Source organism: Gracilinanus agilis, chromosome 4 (assembly GCF_016433145.1).
Source record: "Gracilinanus agilis isolate LMUSP501 chromosome 4, AgileGrace, whole genome shotgun sequence".
Classification (NCBI taxonomy): domain Eukaryota; kingdom Metazoa; phylum Chordata; class Mammalia; order Didelphimorphia; family Didelphidae; genus Gracilinanus; species Gracilinanus agilis.
Window position 1 is genome coordinate 167203606 of NC_058133.1, and position 22041 is coordinate 167225646.

The 22041-nt window shown below is 37.1% G+C and overlaps 1 protein-coding gene across 1 annotated transcript in view; it reads left to right on the forward strand.

Annotated features, from left to right (window-relative positions):
* Positions 1 to 22041, forward strand: part of GON4L (gon-4 like) — a 114758-nt gene that overhangs the window by 74999 nt on the left and 17718 nt on the right. The window contains exons 12-17 of the mRNA XM_044674236.1: positions 3952 to 4053; positions 10683 to 10723; positions 11414 to 11517; positions 17238 to 17436; positions 17890 to 17976; positions 19202 to 19373. Coding sequence (XP_044530171.1) covers positions 3952 to 4053; positions 10683 to 10723; positions 11414 to 11517; positions 17238 to 17436; positions 17890 to 17976; positions 19202 to 19373 — 705 coding nt within the window. The remainder of the gene's footprint in view (positions 1 to 3951; positions 4054 to 10682; positions 10724 to 11413; positions 11518 to 17237; positions 17437 to 17889; positions 17977 to 19201; positions 19374 to 22041) is intronic.

The window sequence follows — 22041 nt, forward strand, 5'->3', positions numbered from 1 at the left end:
ATAATCTGTTAGGGTGCCTTTTTGCCTTAGTATGATATAATAAACATAATTATATTTTTTGGTTTTATTCAAATATTTATTAGGACTCTGCTATATATGTGGTATTGCCGTAGACCTTATGGTTAGAAAGACAAAAGCAAACATCCTGGGGCAGATGAGCAATACAGAGTGCCAGGCATGGAGTCTGGAGGACCTAGGTTCAAACTGGCATGAGACACTTTTAGCTGTGTAATCCTGGACAAGTCATTTAGCCCCATTTGCCTACCCCTTCTGGCTTTTCTGCCTTGGAGTCAGTACTTAGTATTGATTCTAGAACAGAAGGTAAGGGTTTAAAAAAAAACAAAAAACAAATAATCCTCCTTCTCTAGGAGTTTACTACAATGTTATGTGCATGAATAAGGAAATACAAAATAAATGCAAAGTGAAGAGTTTTGAGTCCCTAACAACTGGGAGAATCAAGAATGAGCCTCTTTGATGAATGAGATTTTTTTTTGTACTACTTCATTATTCTCATTCTGAATAGCATGGTTCATTGATCACTAAGAAAAAAGTAAAAGGTATAGGGATCATAGAATCCCAGAGTCAGAAGGACCTCAGAATTCACTGAGGACTACCTACATCATCAGTGCTTTGTGCAGTATTCCTGGAACATGGTCATCGAGCTGCCACTTGGAGATGATCATTGACTTGGAACTCAGCATCTCTTGAGTCAGTAAGAGATTGGTTTAAATTTCTAATTCTAGTATATATTCTTGAATTTTAAAATCCCTAATATGTATATTTCAATACTTAAGAATTGCAGAGTCATCTAGGTAGTACAGTGGACTGAGCACCAGGCCTAGAGGATCTGGATTCTGACCTGGTTTCAGCCACTTCCACTTCCTAGCTAGATCATGGGGCTAACATTCATTTGCAAAAAAAGGTCACCTGCAGTCTACTATTTATGTATAGTAAAATGTACTCTCTATTTCCCCAAACTAATTCTGCCTTTTTTCTTTAATCTCAAGTCATTGCCATAGAGCATTCATACCTCCATTATGGTATTTCCTATACATTTTATGCTCAGAAGAGGAAAAGGTGGGTAGATGAATGAGAGGCTTGTTGGAGAGTATGTGTAAATGTTGGCTAGATGGGGCTAGGTCAAATTATGTGGGGGGGTCCCCAGGTAGGGTCATTTTTAGTTAATACAAGATGCTTGTAACTTCAATAAATATTTATTGTACTTCAACAAATATTTCTTTTTCAACTTCAACAAATATTTATTGAAAATTTCTTCAACAAATATTTCTTGAAGACTTTATATGTGTAAGGCAATATTATAGGTGCTCTGAGGGGATAGGGAACCTACTAGTACCTAGTAAGAGACATGGACAAATAACAGCATCTTGCACATGGTAGGAGCTCAGATGTTTAAATGTATAAATGATCTATACTATAAGACAGCATAAGCATAGTAAATACTTTGTGTAAAAACAGTAAGAGTGATATAGGTGAAATGTTATAAAAGTTCAGAAGAGATAGCCTTTATCTGGCTTGAGTAGAGAAGATTGAATGGAAGAGATAGCATTCAGGGTGAGCTGTGAAGGATGAATATGTTTTCCATAGGCAGAGTTGGGGATGAGAGGGCATTTCAGGGAAAGATATAAACAAAAGAAGAACTGAGAATATCAAATCAAGATCTGTAGAATATTTTCTCCTAAGAGCTTGAAAAGCTTTTACATTTACTGGTAGCTCTCAATTGTTCAGTTAGGTAGGAATCATGATAATTGAAATCCTTTATCCAGATTCCTAATTTTTGTCATTTCCAGCCCTCTTTTCCACCAAACATTTTGAAAAGAATTGTTAACAAGCAACAAGCTAGACTAACTTGAGTTTCATCTCTTTTTTTCTTCTAATCAGCAAAAAGTCCTCAAGAACTAAAATGAGAAAAAGATGAAGCTCAAAATTTGAACAACACACAAATAAGAGGATTAATACTGTAGGAGTTAAGAATTGGAAGGGACATTCTAGATTCCCCTAGTCAGAGCGTTTCTTCATCCCTTTTCAAAGATAATAAAATTGGGACCTTGAGAAAGAAGATGATTTGTTCCTGAATAATTAGGAGAATTGTCCTAATGAGGAAAGGAAGAATGAACAAAGATGATTCTTCACATTTTGCAGATGAAAGAGACCTAGAGAAATCTGTTGACCTATTCAGAGTTTCACAATAAATTTCCAGTAGAACAAAGTCTAATGAATCTACTTTGTGCTCTGAGGCATAAGCTAAGACAAAGGCATTTATAGAAAGTAGGTGAAGTTTGGTCTCCTAATTTTGGTGTAGCTTCAGCTCTAGTGTCTTGTTTTCATTATCTTAGTTAAAAAGATTATAGCTGACAGCTAGTGGAGCAGAAAAGCCAGAGAAAATGGACTTTCAGGGTTTTGAAGGTCTAGGAGTGGGAGTAGTGGTTGTTGTGAAATACAGCCTTCTTTTAAAAGTATTTATTTTCTCGTGTTGGCTATTGAGGGGGAAGGGCTTGAAGGGGAAAGTAAAAACATGAATCATGTAACCATGGAAATTTTTTCTAAAAAATAAAATATTTTTTAAAAAGCTAAAAAATATATAAAAAAATAAATTGAAAGGTTTGTAAAAAAAAGTGTTTTTTTTCTTTGTCTTTTAGAAAGAATTAAAAAGAGGAAACCTAGAACCAGTGACTCAAAGCATGTATGTCATCTCTGTTTCTGCTAGCTGAGTTTGAAACAGGAATGAGATACAGGACTGGCTATAGATTCCCATCATCTCGCTTTAAACATATGCTATTCTTTTTATAGTGGCTCATGACTAAACATTTTTATATATGCCTTGCACTAAGTGATCTACATCTTATTGTAATTTATTTGCAGAAATTAATTAAGAAATAATTTTGGAGCAGCACACTCTGTTAGAATAATTTGAATGGATGTGTAAGTTGTTAATCACAGTCAAATAATTATGTCCAGAGGGCAGAACACATAGCTAAACGTCTAAAAATTGAGAAGGAACCTTCATAAAGGCTTTTTCAACATGGTTTTCAAATTTCCAGAGAGGTTAGTGCACTGAGGTCCTGTTGGCCTGATCCATCTTTTGCTGTGATTGGGCAAGAGTTGTCTATAAGTAAAGGATGTTTGTAAATCTGTACACAATTCCCTTATGTTACTGGACATTCCCCAGAACCTCCACTAGTCACTTAATTTTTTTAGAGAGTCTATACCTATATAGAGTACTAACTACTAGGTTCCTTATGGAACTATCAAAGAATTAAAACACTCAAACAACTTGTAATTTTGTTGTAGTATGCAGATATACTAAAAAGAGAACATAAATTAGAATACAAATTAAATTATTGTAAACTGTGAATACATACATACTTTTTTTTAACTCTTTTCTTGTAACAACTCTTTAAGACAGAAGGGCAAGGGCTAGGTAAACAGGGTTAAGTGATTTGCCTAGGCTCACAAAGCTAGGAAGTGTCTAAGGCCACAGTTGAATCCAGTTCCTCCCAGCTCCAGTCCTGGCTCTAACCACTGAGCCATTTAGCTGCCCATACATAAATACTTTGAAAAGAATTGAGGTTAGAGTAGGTTTCCTAAATAAAGTAGGGATTGATGAATGTTTTGTATGATGACAAGAATATGTCTTGGTAGAGAGAAATGGAAAGACATCATCTTTGTTTATCTTTTTTTTTTTTTTTTTTTTAACAAATTTAGGACTTAAATTTCTATTTTCCCTGTCTGAATTTCACCTTGTTGGTTTTTTACCTTATCTTAGGTGTCTTTGCAAAGGCATTGCTGCAGAAATGGACAAGTTATTCTCTAGTAATGGATGGAACACAACAAATGTTCCTGGCTAGGCTACAAAGGTTCCTAAATAGTGAGCCTTAGCATCAGGGCCAGAGATTAGAAAGACTACCAACCATTTTCTTTTTCTCTCTTTAGATGAAGCAGATGATGATGATGATCCAGAATATAACTTTCTAGAAGATATGGATGAACCCGACACAGAGGATTTCCGAAATGACCGGGCAGTGAGAATCACCAGTGAGTCCTAGTTGAGTGTATATCCATTCCTCATTTCTTCTCTACTTCTTCCCTCTTGATGTTTTTTTTTTCGGGGAAGGAATTTATAGGTCTTTTTAGTTGGGCTTCTCAGATCCTTTCTATCAGATGAACTTTCAAAGCTCTCTAGCTTTAGCTACTCCAGAGTTGAGTCCAGCAGGCCAATTAGCATGATGCCATGTTGGTCTTGGAGTTATCAACCAACATTTAAGTACCTACCATGTGCTGCCAAGGCACTGTACTAAACCCTAGATATACAAATATAAAAATAAGACAGTCCCTGCCCTTAAGGAGTTTACAGCCTACTAAGAAGATATAATATGTTCCCAGATGAGTAAATAAAAGATATATTAAAAAAAGGTTCTGGATTCTCTGTCATTTACCCTGATGACCCTGGGCAAGTTGTTATTTTACTTCTTGGGGTGTCAGTCTCCTCATTTGTAAAATGAGGAGTTTGGATTAGTTGGTCTTTAAGGATCTACCTCTGTATTCTGATGGTTTCTTGAGGCATCAAAATTTGGGGAGATAGGAAAGAGTCTCTTCAAGAAGGTGAAATTTGAGCCCAAATTCCTTGAGCTAGGGATTTTAGGAGGTAGAGTATCCTAGACACAGGGGTTAGCCTGTGCAAAGGCATGATGATGAGAGCTCAGTGTTGATCAGGGGACCAAATAGACCAGTTTGCCTGGAGTATAGAATGTGTGAGGAAGAAGAATCTAAAATCCACATGGAAAGTTAGGAGTCAGCTTGTGAAGGGCTTTAATTGTCCCATGAAATTGTTTGTATTTTATCCTAAAGGTTATGGGATACAATTGGCACTTCTTGAGAAGAGGAGTGACATCTAGTCAGAAATTACGATTTTGAAATAGCAGTTTAGCAGGTATGTGGAGAATACCCTGCAAGGAAGCCAGTTAGAGAAATGTCACACTTATCTCAGTGAGAATGATGACTGAACTAGATGGTTGTGTTGTGAACAAAGAGAAGATATATACAAGAGATGATGGAATTTATAAGATTTGGTGAATGATAAATTAGAAAGTCTTGAGCTTGGTTCCTGATTTGCAAATCTGGGCAACTCCAGTAGTAATGGTACTGTGGCCAATTGAGAAATTAGGAGGAAAGATAATGAGCACTTTTGAACTGTCAGATTTGAGAGTTTGGTAGGAATCTGGATAGAAATATCTGACATGGAATTGGAAAATGAATTTAAGCTCAGAGAAATGGGGTCTCTAATAACCTTGGTAGATAAAGTTGCTGGGCCTTGAGTCAAGAAAACCTGAGTTCAAATTTACTTCAGACACTGACTATCTATGTGAACCTGACTGGAAAAGTCACTTAACCTCTCTCTGCCTTAGTTTTCTCATCTATAAAATGAGTATCATAATTATTCTCTCCCCCCACTTCCCAGGGTAATTATAAGGATAAAATAAGGTAATATTTGTAAATACCACCTCCTACGTGAAGTCTTTTCCTGATCCACCCAAACTTCTTTGTATTCATTTTGTATATATTCTGAATATACAGTATTTTATATTTGTACGTGTTTTCTTCCCTCTTAGAATGTAAGCTCCTTGAGGGCAGACTGTTGCACTTTTTCCTTTGTATCTCTAGCACTATTCCTGGCACATACTAGGTATTTTATAAATGTTTATTGTTTGGTTTGTAATTAGAGGTATAAAATGATCACACCTGTGGTTTATGAAGATTATTTTGGCAGCTATGTGGAGAATAGATAGGAGGGAATACACCGGCAGCAAGAAGATAAAATATTATAGTAGTCAGTGCCAGAAATGATAAGGGCTTTGACCAGGGTTGTTACTTTGTGAATGGAGAGAAGAAAATTGATATGAGAGATGTGGAGGCAAAAATAACAAGACTATGAGACTTGACAATTGATTTGGATGTGAGCTTTGAGGTAGGAATAAGTCAGGATTGACTCTGATGCTAAGAACCTGAGTAACAGGAAGTCTGTTGATGCCTTCAGCAGAAATATGGAATTTTAGAGGAAGGCTAGATTTGAAGGAAAGATAGGAATTCAGTTTGGATACATTTAGTGTTAGAAATCACTAGACTACTCAAAGATGTACAACAGGCAGTTGATGGCATAGGATTGGAGTTCAAGAGAAAGACTGGGGCATATATACAAATTTTAGACTCACCTACGTAGAGATTATGCTTGAACCATTGGAAGCAGATAACCACATTAGGCTGGGGGAAATCGGGAGAGGACTGGGCAAGGAAAAAAATCGCTTCTGAGACTCTGGGTCCCAGAGCCGCATGGCTTCTTCTTAGGCTATCTAGAAAATTGAGAATTCTATTTCCAAACTTCTGGTTGCCAAAATTGTAAATATGAAAAATGATAAAGGCTGATATAATAATATATATCAATAATTTAATTAAAGCCATGTTTATAGATAGTTATCAGACCACGCACTTGTAAGCATTCAAAACTGCCGCCTCCATTACTGTCTCCTGTTTCCTGGCCAAGAGCCTACTCGCAAAGAGGCCACTCCCTCCTAACCCAGGAGATTTTAAACCCTCTGTGCTTCGACGTAGACCTCCCCATGCCCCAAAGACCCGGAAACGGAAACAGCTGGACCATGTTGGATCACGGGAAATGTAGTTTTGATACATTTCCCCTGTCCATAGGAATATATACACTTTTAGATGGCATTTTCCCAATTTTCACTTTTACAGGGGGGTGAGGAACAAGACAAAACCCTGGGAAATGTCCATACTAAGCAGGCAGGTGCTAAATCATAATCTCTCAAGAGGCTTAGGAAGAGCTTTCTAATAGGCAATAGGAAATATAGAAAAGAGCACAAGGAATTTGAAGGAGGGAAATGTCAGAGGGAGAGGTTAGGCAGCAGCATCATCAGAAAATGCAGAGAGCTCCAGTGGAAGGAAGGCTGAAAAGAAGCTCTTGGATTAAACAATTGAGATCATGGGCAAACTTGGAAACAGAAGATTTATTTGAGTGATGGAGTCAGACTGTAATGGTGGAGAAGTGAGTAGGTGCTGAAAACTTTTAAAAGTTTAGCAGTGAAACTAAGGAAATGGCTGGATCAAGTGAAGATTTGTTTAAATGTGAGATAGGCCTTGAACATGTTTACAGTCAATGAAGGAATAGAAGAGGGAGAGAAACAGAGTATAATTAATAATAAACCTCTTAGAGGATGCAGGAGAGAATGGAATTTAGGGCACCAGGAAGAGGAGTTGTATATCTTTTTTTTTTAAGCATTTATTAATATTTATTTTCTTGAAAAGTTAACATGGTTAAATAATTAATGCTCTTACTTTCCCCCTCACCCCCTTCTCCCTTTCCCCCATGGCAGATGTGTATTTCCACTGGTTTTAACATGTGTCATTGATCAAGACCTATTTCCAAATTGTTGATAGTTGCATTGGTGTGGTAGTTTCGAGTCTACATCCCCAATAATGTCCGCCTCAACCCCTGTGTTCAAGCAGTTGTTTTTCTTCTGTTTCTACCCCTACAGTTCTTCCTCTGAATGTGGGTAGCGTTCTTTTCCATAAATCCCTCAGAACTGTCCTGGGTCATTGCATTGCTGCTAGTACAGAAGTCCATTACATTCTATTTTACCACACTGTATTGGTCTCTGTGTACAATATTCTTCTGGCTCTATTCCTTTCACTCTGCATCAGTTCCTGGAGGTCTTTCCAGTTCACCTGGAATTCCTCCAGTTTATTATTCCTTTGAGCACAATAGTATTCCATCACCAGCATATACCACAATTTGTTCAACCATTCCCCAATTGAAGGACACATCCTCATTTTCCAGTTTTTTGCCACCACAAAAGGCGCAGCTATAAATATTTTCGTACAAGTCTGTTTATCTATGATCTCTTTAGGGTACAAACCCAACAATGGTATGGCTGGATCAAAGGGCAGGCATTCTTTTATAGCCCTTTGAACATAGTTCCAAATTGCCAGCCAAAATGGTAGATCAGTTCACAACTCCACCAACAATGCAGGAGTTGGATATTGTGACAAAAGTAAAGGAGGAGAAAATGAATGAAGATGTAGTGGAATTTTGAAGTATTGAGTATAAGGCAGATGAGAGAGCTCATGTAGAATGGTCTCTTTTTTCACTAGTAGTAGCTAAAGGCATCTTTTGAGTGAAGGAAGAGATTGATACCAGGTCTTGAGAGAAAAGACATTTAGGAAATATTGGAGGAGGAGTATAGAAAGTCATGGAAAGAATAAAAATTTTGCTATGTAGCATTGAACACCCAGGTGAAATTAAATTGTATGGATTTGTAGTGGATTTAGATATGACTTCTAAATCATTTGGGAGTAGAAACTGAGGATGTAATGATTTGAGTTTGAGTATAGGAAAGGTATGAATAGCATTCATAAAATAGGATAAAGGAACCAAGAATGAAGAACAGCAATAGTTGAAAATGGTTTATTATAGAGTCATGAATATTTTGGGAATAAAATGAGGCCAGAGTAGGGGAGATGCAGTGAAAATACTAAAAGGGAGACTAGTTTGTAATGAAAATGAAAGCTATATAAATGAAGTCCAAGATAGAGGGAATAGGAGATTATGACCAGAAAGAAGAATTTCAGATTAATGGAGATGGTGGAATAATTGATGAAGGTGAAATTAAAGATTTGATTATACCTGTGAGTGTTTAACATAAAAAAAGTAAAGCTGTAGTTTGTAGGAATTGAGGAAGTTGATGAGCTAGGGCTTATGGGTAAATCATTTATAAATTTAGGCTCCCTAGCATGAGAACTAGAATGTAAGTTAGCTGTAAACTCTTGGAGGACAGGAACAGTTTTAAATTTTATCTATATAATGTGCATTTTAACAAAAGCTTTTTTGACTAGATGAAGTCATAGTTTCAGTAGGACAGAAAGACTGAGAGAGGTACTAAAACCCTTTGAGAAAAAAAAGCATGAACTGGAGACCATTTGATCTCAGCAATAAGGATCTGGACTAGTTGTCATAGATTAAAACATCAGAAGATGAGCAGTTGCTGAGTGATAGTGGCAATGGGAGGATCTAGAAAGGGCAATGGGAAGTTAGTATTATGGAAGAAATACATCTAAGTTTGTAGCAAGGTCTTGCCCCAAAAATGGAAACTCAAGTTGTTCAATTCAGAAGTGAGAAAAGGATTTTATTTGAAGAAGAGGTTTATGATGATATAATAGCCTAATAGCTAGTGGAATAGTCAGGGCTAATGGGTTAGCCTTGGAACTGATGGACTAGCCTAGGAGCTTGTAGTGTAGCTTCTCTGGAACAGATAGAATAGCAGTTCTCCAGGTGTGGAGTAGCAGCTCCTCAGCTGATGGAACAGCAGTTTCCTAGCCCTGGACTGATGGCATAGTAGCTCTTGGGATGATGGAATAGCCCAGTAGGTAATGTAGTAGCAAACTCAGGTGTGTATCAGGGTTTGCATATTTATTAGGGTCTGGGAGCTTATCATCTCCCATTCCAGAGAAATCTTCATCCCTCCCAAAAACCCTAGAAAATGGACATGCCTGAATTCAGGTGAAGTTGTGGTTTTGGGTTTGACATGTACATCATGGGAAATAAGGAGCTTGTGCAGGTTTGGGGATTCTTCTGGAATGCCAGAGCCTCCAGTGCACAGGTCCCTTATTCCCCATTGTCCACCTTGTCATCATTTGTCAATGAGGGAGAGCTCTTGTTGCCCCTCTGGAATGAGAATGTTGGGAAGGTGGTAGTGCAGTACATTGGAGGACCACTATAGGTAATTAATTATATCTTACAATTCTAAGCTAAATAAATAGAGAACAATAAGAGTAATTAATAAAACAGATTAGGCACAAAGCTGATGCCCAGTATAGAACATTACAGATCCAGTCCAGGTGATTGATGTTACAGAGTGAGTAATTGATCGGCCTGCAACTTGTGCTTGACTAATGCTGAAACTATAGGTTTTGCAGTTGATGTTTATCCAATGCTAACTTCTCTCTCCCTCTCCTTCAGAGGAGTAAGAACTAGGCATTGGGGGTTTTAATGCCTTTCCCAGGTTCACAAATATAGGAAATTTATGAGGCTAGATTTGAACCTTAGAACTCCAATCTCTAAGCCAGGCTCCCTCAATCCACTGAGCCACCTGGCTGTCTCCCAACTTTGTCTCTTTTCAGTTTGACTTTTTGGGCTTCTGCCAATTGTTTTTTTCTCAGTTGAGATTATTTTTAATCATAATACTTATCCATTGTGGTAGTTTTCTTCCTCCAGTAGTTATGTAATGATACATAGATAATATGTTTTCACTAAAGTCATTAACAGAAATACTGACCTGGAGAAGGTCAAAGCTGGAATCCTTTGAAATATTGCTAGAGACCTTCTGGTTGCAGATTTAATTTTAGCCCATATTCAGCACTCTTTGGAGAAGATTATTTAGCCATGAGTCCTCCTCACTCTACTACTTTCCAGGCAATATTTCACCATCTTGTCCATGAGACTGTTGTGAGAAGCTTTATCATATGTCTGATTTAAATTAAGAGAATGCCTTTCACATTCTTTTGATATACTATTATTATCCTAACTGTATTGTCCTAACTGCATCAAAAAAGGAAACCTACTGGATCCACTAATGTTATGCTTGGTTTTATTGTAGAAAAGGAAGTGAATGAGCTGATGGAAGAATTGTTTGAACCGGTAAGTAGCAAACTTTAAAACAGGAGAGGTCTTGGATAGTGAAATTGGATGACCAATGAACTCACACCCCAACCCCACCCCAGTCCTTTCCTGTATTTGAGTTTTTCCCTCCAGAAAACTAGAATGATCTAAAAGGACAAATCTTCCAGAACCCAGAAAGTAACATACCCTCAGAAGATTATTTCTGATTATAGTCCGCTTTCTATTATCCTCATGTTGTTAGTCTCAGTAAAATTTTAACCTCTCAAATTTTATCTGCTATTTAACCAACTATATAGCATGATCTCCACTATCATTTGGTGTGAGCTCAGGGATTACCTCAGTAAATATAATTAGAAAGACTGATATACTGCTTTAGAATCCTATAATGCATTATGAAATAAAATATTAACAATATTGGATCATCCATGTATCTATCCCATTAGTATAGCTTACTTAGAGCTAGCTTTGTGAGTTCAGTTTCTTATTCACATATACTCTCTCTCACATTCTGTGTGTGTATATGTGTGTTTATATATAATATATATAAAAAACTCAAGTGTCAAAATGTGAGAACTTCAAAATAACAGTGATGGTTTCCATGTAGGCTCATTTTGAACTCCTAGATTACTAAGATCCTGTGCTTTTTTCTTTCTTACTACTGAGATGAGTTTCTTAAGGAGGATATTAATACTTTCCTCTTTCCCTTAGTTCCAAGATGAAATGGGCTTCTCCACCATTGAAGATAAAGGTCCAAAGAAAGAAGATAATGTGACTGAATCCCGGCCCAACTTCAATACTCCCCAAGCTTTACGGTAGGGTTGACAGAAATTCTGGATGACTTATGGGGGAAATGTACTATGAAGGATCTAGGCCTATGTCTTGTACATCAGTTTCTCATGATACCTTGTATAACAGGTTATAGGGAACTTTTTCCTTTGTTCTTAGAGCTGGCATTTTAAAATTATTTCCAAAACTCTTTCCTTGTTCTCTGACCCCTATTCTAAGGTACTGTTCTTCTTGGAGCTTGCAGGTCCCTAGGCTCTGTGGCTTCAGACATCTGTTGTACCTTTAAAAAAATACAACCAAAAAACTTTACCTTTCCGTCTTAGAATTGATATTGAGTATTGATTCCAAGACAGAAGAGCAGAAAGGCTGGGGTGTTGAGTTACTTGCCCTCGTTCACAGAGCTAGGAAGTATCTAAGGCCAGATTTGATCCCAGGACCTCCTGCCTCTAAGCCTGGTACTCTATTCACTATCTATCTGCCCCTGCGCTCAATTTTTGATTGTCTTTCTGGTTTTTGTATCTTTTTCTCTTCTACTCCTTGCTGTCATACATTCTAAACCAAAAGAATGGGTTTCTGTTTATAGAGCAGGTGGGGAAAGAATATACAGATTTAGAGAACTTATATAAGGGTAAAATAATTAAAAGTATGGATATTAAAACAGATATTCCCACAAAAGCTATTTGTTCCCATTACTGATAACACTTAGCCTTTCTAAGCTTTTCAATCTGCTGTGGTTACCTGGTTTTATATTGGCCCATAGTGATATTTTTCTGGTCTGAAGCATCCTTTTTCCTGTCCCTGGAAGAGAATGGATGAGAATGAGCTTGATCTGGTGTGTCCAGGTGGGATGGACAAATTTCAGGGACTAGAAGTGTTCTGGGACCAACTAGGAATATACTTAACTTTCATAATGAACTTTTGGTGTCCCACTCATGTACCATTATAATCACTCTTTCTCCTGAGTCCCAATTGAGGAAAAGTAAGGAAATACAAAGGGTTCAATGTTCCTGTTCCACTAAAAAATAAAAATTATTCAACATCACTCATAGATCACCCTCAAAGTTCACAAAAGATAACCCCTTTCCTTATATCTGCTTATGGGACTAAAAAACAAACCTAAATTTTGGGGAACATTGGTTTTCCACAAGAATGTTAACTCTGGTTGAGAATTGAGTGTCAGGTAAACAGGTCTCCTTTTTCTGGGGCAGTGCAGCTCTAGACCAAGCTGTCTCTGTTTGGGAAGGGAGAGAAAACAATAGCTGGCATCTCTAGCAGCCTCTCTGGATGAGTAGTACTTGAGAGGTGTTGAATTGTGTGTGACCAGCTACAGATTCTTTTTGTTCATTTTTTATATTTTTATTTTTTGTTTTTATCAATTACATGTAATAACAAATTTCCACACAAGTTTTCTTAAGTTATATGATTGAACTTATCTCCTTCTTGCCCTTCCCTCCCCGCTCCCGGTGCTGGCTGGCAATTCGATACAGATTCTTTTTTGAACTATGATGCCTGCTATATTTCTTCCAACCCTGCTTATACTTGTTTCTACTTCTCTTTTTAATCATATACATTTGAGTCATTGATATAAGGCTTGTAAGGACTGACTGCTTGCTTGTCTATAAGATATTTTGCCGTGTCCTTGGAGGTGGGATAAATGTGCTTGTATTTGTGTATGAATTGAAATCAGTAAACTTTTACTAAGTACCAACTGTGTACCAGACACTATGCTAGTTGTTGGGGACACAAAGACAAAAACTATACAATCTCTGACCACAAAGAACTTATATTTTACAGGAGTACAGATAAGTGGATTCAAAATAGACAAATAGGAAGTATTTTTCTGAAGGATGGGAACTAGAGTACTAAAAATGTATAAAGTGACATTTCAACTTAATATTGAATGGAGTTTATAGGGCATTTCATTTGATACCCTCCTCCTCAGTATAAAGTATACATTTGCAATGATTCAATCATATTCTTCCATTTGATCCTCTTGTGAACAAGTTAGCTGGCTAATATTAGTGGTCTAGTTAGTGCCACATTTGGTTAAAACCTACTGTTTGCCTCTTATCGGCCCACTGTTCCATCTACTGAGATCTCCGTCCGTGAAACTTGAGATACATTAGTATACACCTTTTATAGTACTTGCCTTCTATAATCTTAGGATCAATGAAAAGAACCATTGTGTAATAAATGGAAACATTGATCCAAGTACCTGCTGGTGGCTGCTTATTTCAAATAATATCGAATAGAGCAAAATTAATGTAGTAAATAAATTGGAATTGTTCTGTGAAGCTTATTGTGATAGAATCTGATGTGTCTATAGTTATGTTTATCTGCAACTTAGCTGCATACTGATTATCAATTTTGTGGATTATTTGTAGGATGTTTATAATGCAGCTTGACTTCCTTTTTCATCCCACAATTTCTTCTACTTTCAGTTAAGAATGCCTATTTTAATACCAGCTTAAATAAAATGTAATGAAAGTGAATCTTCTGCCCTCCAGTAATATATCTTGAATGTAGATCATTTTTACATTAGCCACATTTTGGGCTTTTCTCCCTCCCTATGTCATTGCCTTAGTATGAGTAATTACTAGTTCACTGCCTGTGCTATAGTGTCATATAGAAGGTTGCCTCATGTTACTTGCCAGGTCCTCAGGCTTCCTCTCTCTATTGTCTAGCATTTGAAAATAAAATAAACTTAGCAGACAAAAAAAACAACTTTGATTCCACAGGGATTTGTTAAGGAAATTTATCATCCTTTGGTTGTTTTCACAATATAAAAGAGGTGCTAAAATATGCAAACTGGTCATTGTAACAACTCAGGAAAGGCCTTGTCCCGTTTTCTTATGGTGTCAGCATGGAGCTATCACTGAAATGTTATAGGGTTCTAAACTCATTCATTAAGAGACAGCATTGTAAACATTTAATTTCTTGGTTTTGTAAAGGTTAACTTTTTTTTTTAAACCCTTACCTTCTGTCTTGGAGCCAATATTGTATATTGGCTTCAAGGCAGAAGAGTGGTAAGGGCTAGGCAATAGCGTTTAAGTAACTCACCCAGGGTCACACAGCTGGGAAGTGTCTGAGGTCAGATTTGAACCTAGGACCTCCTATCTCTAGGCCTGGCTGGCAATCCACTGAGCTACCCAGCTGTCTCCTGAAATGGTTAAAATTAATGCTTGGACAATCATTATATGAAATTATGTGGTTACCAGTATTTATTATATCTTGAGTCAGAAATTTATTTATGAATATTTACAAATAGAAAACAATAAAGAAGAGAAACATGAGGGGGATAGAAAAGTTATTTATCCTAGCAACCTAAATGTTTTGCTCCACCTCTGCTTAATCCAGGCAGAGATTAATTAGTTCTCAACTAGGAAAGCTGGTAGTGAGTAACCATGAGGCCTCCTCCAAGATGGAAGCTAGTCTCTCCAGAAACTAGGAAAGGGGTCAGCCTCTTACTCACCCAACGAAGTAATCCAAGAGTCAGAGTCCCAAGTAGAAGCCAAACTCCGAGCCCATGATCCAAGCTGTGGTCTCCAGCAGAGCTCCCTCAAAGACTATCTAAAGACTATCTCCAGAAGACAATCTCTTCAGACTATCTTCTCAAAGACAATCTGCTCTGAAGGAGTTGGGGATTTTGCTTTTTATGGTGACTTCTTAACCCTTCCCCTCTTAACAGGGGCCAATCACAGTTTCCAAATTGTCTAGCACTGCCCAGAGGGCAGTGTCTGTAGGGTCAATTTCTCACTTATTAAGGTTAAGTTCTCTTCAAAAAGATTCACAGATTCTGACTGATTGAATTTCTAAGGGTCTGAATTCTCTAGGTACCTTGCTAGCTTCTCATCTAGTACTAAATAAGGTGTTTAATCTTTAGTTGATTCAATTCAAAAGTAGACAAAGGGGAGTTAATCCTGTCTTCAGTCTAGTGAGGTACTAAGTAGGGGTACTTAAGGTAATGTTAACTCAGGATAGACAATAGAGTAAAGAATTCTCTTTTGAAGTTTGTTTGGGGAAACATCTTAGTATTTAACAGTTTATACTATAGGACAAGGCAAAAGATTAGTGGTTTATGGAAAAAGGCACCATAATAGTGCCAAGAGGAGAAAGATAGATGATGGCAATGTTGTTAATATTAGACCAACCTCTTTTTTTTTTTTATTTATATTTTCCCATAGTTAACATGTTTCATGTTCTTTCCTTCTCCCCCATAGCTGACACACAATTCCACTGGGTTTTACATTATCATTGATTGAGACCTAATTCCATATTGTTGATAGTTGGGCTAGAGTTATTGTTTAGTGCAGTGGTTCCCAAACTTTTTTGGCCTACCGCCCCCTTTCCAGAAAAAATATTACTTAGCCCCCTGGAAATTAATTTTTAAAAAAATTTTAATAGCAACTAATAGGAAAGATAAATGCATCTGTGGCCATCACCGCTCCCCCCGGATCACTGCAGCACCCACCAGGGGGCGATGGCACCCACTTTGGGAATCACTGGGGTCTACATCCCCAATAATATCCCCATCGGCCCATACCAACCTTTTTTTTTTTTTTTTTTTTTTTAATGCCAACCTCCTTGTTGACTTCTGTTCATCAGAATTAGTGTATGTCCCATAGGGCATCTCCCACCTCATCTCTACATGTATTCCTCCAAGTTATATTGCTAGGACTTTGACTTTTCAGGGAACCTAATAGAGGTGCAGAAATAGGGATCGGTAGAGGTCACATCTGAAGTATAAGTATCATATATAAGTTGGGACCCATAGGTTTCATTTGTCTTTTTCCAAAAAAAAGTATCTTAGAAGGAAGATTTAATGTGTCATATCCAGGTCATACAGGAATGTCTACCATCTGTTATTCAGGGGCAACTTGGTGTATTATAGTGGTGCCCTTTCTCTGCTTCCTGCTGTTCTGCCATTTCCTAGATCATTTGTATGTCACCAGGATCTGGTCATCAAAGTAAAGTAGAGGTTGTCTTTTGGGAAAAAAATATGAACAAGGAAAAGGGTAAAACTTTTGGTTTAGGTTGGGTTTACATATTGAGGACCCATTCTGTAAATTTTAATTATTTGGACTCCTCTGGAGCCCTGTCATCCTCTTTATTTCTTTTATTTAAAAAAAAGGGGAGGGGGGCAGCTGGGTAGCTCAGTGGAGTGAGAGTCAGGCCTAGAGACAGGAGGTCCTAGGTTCAAACCCGGCCTCAGCCACTTCCCAGCTGGGTGACCCTGGGCAAGTCACTTGACCCCCATTGCCCACCCTTACCAATCTTCCACCTATGAGACAATACACCGAAGTACAAGGGTTTAAAAAAAAAAAACCAGACACTTCCCAGCTGTGTGACCCTGGGCAAGTCACTTGATCCCCCCATTGCCTACCCTTACCACTCTTCTGCCTTAGCGCCAATACACAGTAGTGACTCCAAGACAGAAGGTAAGGGTTTAAAAAAACAAAACAAAACAAAAAAAACACCCCTTAACTTTTGTTTTCAAATCAATACAGAGTATTAGTTCCAAGGCAGAAGAATGGTAAGGGCTAGGCAGTGGGGGCTAAGAGACTTACCCAGGATCATACACCTAGGAAGTATCTGAGAATAGATTTGAACCCAGGACTTCCTGTCTTGTAGCCCTGGCTCTCATTCCACTGAGTCACCTACCTGTCTCCTTGTAATTATCTTTATAATAAAGAATGGGCTCTGGGGAATGTCCAAATTGTTATTAAAATCTCCCTTTTGGAGACAGGTTTGAAGAACCCCTAGCAAACTTGCTCAATGAGCAACATCGTACAGTGAAGGAGCTGCTGGAGCAACTAAGAATGAAGAAGTCTTCAACTAAGCAGCAGCCAGAGGCAGAGAAGCCCAAACCCCAGAGTGAAAAGGCCCAGCAGACTCTGATTTTGGATGCATCTCAGAGGAAAAGACTCCAACAACAGATGCAGCAGGTGAGACTTATACTGATATTTAGCTTTCATATAGGCAGGGCTTTGAGGCTTATAGTGAAAGTCTTTATATCAATAGAAATCACATGAGTTGATCATGAGACTAAAAGAGATTTTGAAATAGCCATTCTCCTTCTATGCACAATAGCCTTCAAGGGTGCAAGATTCCAAATATCCTTCTGTTCTAACAACTCACATAGGACAGGACTAGTTCTTCCTTGTAACTGATCTAAATTCCTCATGTTATAGTTGATATTTATTACTTCTGATCCTCTCATTCTGATTAAGGGGTACCTTTATGGTAGGTTTAAGTCAAGGCAAAATAGGTCCTTAGGAAGAAAAACATTTGTGTTCAAGTTACAAATAATGCTGGTAAAGTCTTTCTAGGTTCCTAAAATGGCAGCACTGTACATGTCACTAATGGATTTTCTTTTCTTTTTTTTTTCTCCTTCCTAGCATGTTCAGCTCCTGACTCAGATTTACCTCTTATCCAGCGCCAACCCCAGCCTCAGTTCAGAGGCCAATACTACCAAGATGTTTCTTGTAAGATTTGTCTACCCTTAGAGTCTGAAAACTAGATTGTAAAATCAGTTTGGCAAATATAATTTTCCAAAATTATTTATCATACTTAATTTACATTAATCCTTTCACACACTGACCAATCCTCCTTGATTTTTTTAGATATGTTCCTTATGAAAATATATGTAATAACATATGTGGGGGAAAGGGGAATCAGTTTTCCTTAGGCCTACCACATCATATTTACTCAGTTTACCTCCATGTAGGTTTACTCTTAATTTTTTTTCTGCTTTTACTATGTGCCATATTTTCATAGCTACAGAGTAAATCTGTTACCATCAGTGATTTATATAATGTATTAACCTCATTTTGTACAAAGTCAAAAAATGGCATGAATGGGGATAGTTAAGTTTAAGGAAAATAATCCAATTTCTTACTTGTTGATTAACATTTATTAAGGACCTATGAGAGGATACAATAGCAGACATAGCAAATAGCCTACAGTCTAATTAGGAAGAAAAGAATACACTCAGGAAGAAGACATTTAAGAAAAAGTTATATTGCTACTTTTGTTTTTATATCATCTTTCTCTCTCTCTCCCCCGCCCCCCCCGTTTCCCTCCTTCCCTAATGGTTCAAAGGCAGAATTGGGGTAAAGGCTAGGCAATGGGGGTCAAGTGACTTGCCCAGGATTACACACCTAGGAAGTATCTGAAAATAGATTCGAATCTAGGACCACCTGTCTCTAGGTCTAGCTCTCAATCCACTAAACCACCCAGCTGCCCCCATATCACCTTTATTTTCAATTTTATATATATTCTTCTTCCCCGCCCCCCCAAGGAGCTGTCCGTTATAACAAAGAATTAAAAGAAAGGAGAGAAAATGTAAGGTTCAGTATAACTAACATATCAACCACATTTAATATTATATTCAGTGTTCAAATCTATAGTCCCATATCTCTGCAAAGAAGGAAAGGAAATAATATTTGAAAATGAACATTTTTATAGAACAATTTTAAATGATAATATAGTACAGACTGTATGTGTAGGTATTTTTAATGCTTTAAGAGAAAAAAGAAGGGTGAAGTTAAGTAAAGAAGTCTTTCTGAAAGAAAATGTTGCAGGATTTGTTTTGTAAACTCCAATGATATGTACTTGTCTCCACCATTCCTTGTTGAAAGTGTTTTTTGACCAGAGTCTAAGTCTTATGTCTGGGATATAGATCACTTTCATGTCCATTTTTTTTCCCAGAGGGAGCTGGGAACCTTTGCTCAAAGTTCCGTCGTTCTTCACCATCAATTCAACCCCAAGTTTCAGACTATGTTCCAGCCATGTAACCTGAAGGGTGCTATGCAGCTTATTGAAGACTTTCACTCCCACATCCACATTGACTGGAGCCCTCGGAAAAATGTCAAGAAGAGTGGTAAGGGACAGAGCACTCAAATTAATGTCCAGTATTGGTTTTAGATGCATGATGGTCTTCTAAGGAAAAGTTACACATGTGACTGAAATGGGAAAGGGAACAAGATAAGCTTTGTTTATTTCCTCCTCCTTTTCCTTTTTCTAGGGCTATGCAATGTTTTATAGTCCAGGAAGAAAGCATGGGTGGTAGACAAAGTCAGAGATAGAATATAGGAAGAAAAAATATATAGAAATATATAGAAGAAAAAATATAAAAAAGAAAACTCACTGCGGAGAGTTGAGTTACATATGGATAAAAAGTTAGATGAAGCATGATAACTGAGTCAGAGAAAAATGTAGCTATGGTAGGAAAGTTGTGTGTGAATTTCTAGAGAATTTTTTAAATCGTCATTTTATTTATGTAATCCCGTTCAGCTCACCTGAACCCATATACAATAAGGACCCCTTGAATTTTATAGTATTTAAATATTAAAAGAAACCAATTCATTCTCATAAAATTTCTGTGGGGCAAGTAGGGTATATTGAATTTCCATTTTAACATATAAATAAATTGGTACACAGGGGCCAAGTAATTTCCTTTTGGTCACAGAGCTAGTAGTGGTGGAATCAGAACTATCCCAGATCTCCTAACTATTAGTACTAACTCTTTTGAGGGACTCAGATCAAGTGAATTCCATTTTGGTACAAGATTAGCTCTAGGGCTTGGCAGTTTTATTCTGATTCAGTAATTTAGGAAGTAGAAAATATGTGATTTTGCTTCTAGTTCATATGGGTTCAGTACTTTTTATTTTGGCAATTAGGGAACTTGATTTGGTTTGCTGTTCATTCAAAAAATATTAGCTCTGACTTGGCTCAAGTAGATCTATGAAAGGAATATGCTGTAGAGCTGTGGGACTTAAGTTGGGAGAGTGAAAGCTATGATGCTATGAATCTCAAAAACTATGATAAATAAGATTTTTTTAATTTTTTAATTTTTTGCCTTTTTTTTTAAACCCTTAACTTCTGTGTATTGGCTCCTTGGTGGAAGAGGGTAAGGGTGGGCAATGGGGGGGTCAAGTGACTTGCCCAGGGTCACACAGCTGGGAAGTGTCTTGAGGCCAGATTTGAACGTAGGACCTCCCATCTCTAGGCCTGACTCTCAATCCACTGAGCTACCCAGCTGCCCTAAATAAGATTTAAAGGCAGCTTTGTACAAATACACAGGAATGCAGCAAGAGATAGAAAGAGAAACTCAGTTTAAAATCACTTTAGACATAAAATATTTAGGAATCTATTTGCCAAGACAAACACAGGAATTATATGAACACAACTACAAAATACTTTTCACACAATTAAAACTAGATCTAAATATTTAGAAAAACATGAATTACTCATGGGTAGCATAAGCTGATATAAAAATGACCATCCTACCCAAATTAATTTACTTATTCAATGCCATACCTATCAAACTACCAATAAACTTTTTTTATAGAATTAGAAAAAAACTATTACAAAGTCCATCTGGAAGAACAAAAGATCAAGAATATCAAGGTTAATAATGAAAAAAAAAACGTGAAAGATGGTGGCTTAGCAATACCAGATCTTAAACTGTACTATAATGCAGTGGTCATCTAAACAATATGATAACTGGCTAAGAGACAGAAGGGTAGATCAGTGGAATAGACTTGGGATGAATGACCTCAGCAAGCTCAATAAACCCAAAGATCCCAGCTTTTGGGATAAAAACTTACTTTTTGACAAAAATTGTTGGGAAAATTGGAAAACATTTTGGGGGGAAAATCACATTCAGATCAATATCTCACACCCTTTACCAAGATAAATTCAAAATGGGTATTGACTTAAATATAAAGAATGAAATCATAAATAAATTAGGTGAACATAGAATAGTATACCTGTCAGATCTGTGAGAAAGGAAGGAATTTTAAGACCAAGCAAGAGATAGAGAACATTGCAAAATGTAAAATGAATGATTTTTAATTATATTAAATTAAAAAGGTTTTGTACAAACAAAAAAAATGCAACAAAAATTAGAAGAAAAGTAACAAACTGGGGGAAAAATTTTTATAACAAAACACTCTGGCATAGGTTTAGTTTCCCAAATATATGAGGAATTAAGTCAAATGTACAATAAATAAAGCCATTCCCCAATCAACAAATGGTCAAGGGATATAAATAGGCAGTTTTCAGATGAAGAAATCAAAATTATCAATAATCACATGAAAAAGTGTTCTAAATCCCTCCTGATTAGAGAAATGCAAATCAAAACAATTCTGAGGTACCACCTCACACCTAGCAGATTGGTCAATATGACAGCAAAGGAAAATGATAAATGTTGGAAGGGATGTGGCAAAATTGGGACACTAATACACTGCTGGTAGAGTTGTGAATTCTGGAAAGCAATTTGGAATTATGCCCAAAGGGCTTTGAAATACTGCATGACCTTTGATGCAGCCATACCTTACTGCTGGGTTTGTACCCCAAAGAGATAATATGGGAAAATGTTTGTACAAAAATATTTATACCTTTTTATAGTGGCAAAAAATTGGAAAATGAAGGGATGTCCATCAATTGGGGAATGGCTAAACAAATTGTGGTATATGATGGTGAAGGAATATTATTGTGCTTAAAAGGAATGATGAACTGGAGGTTCTATATGAACTGGAAAGACC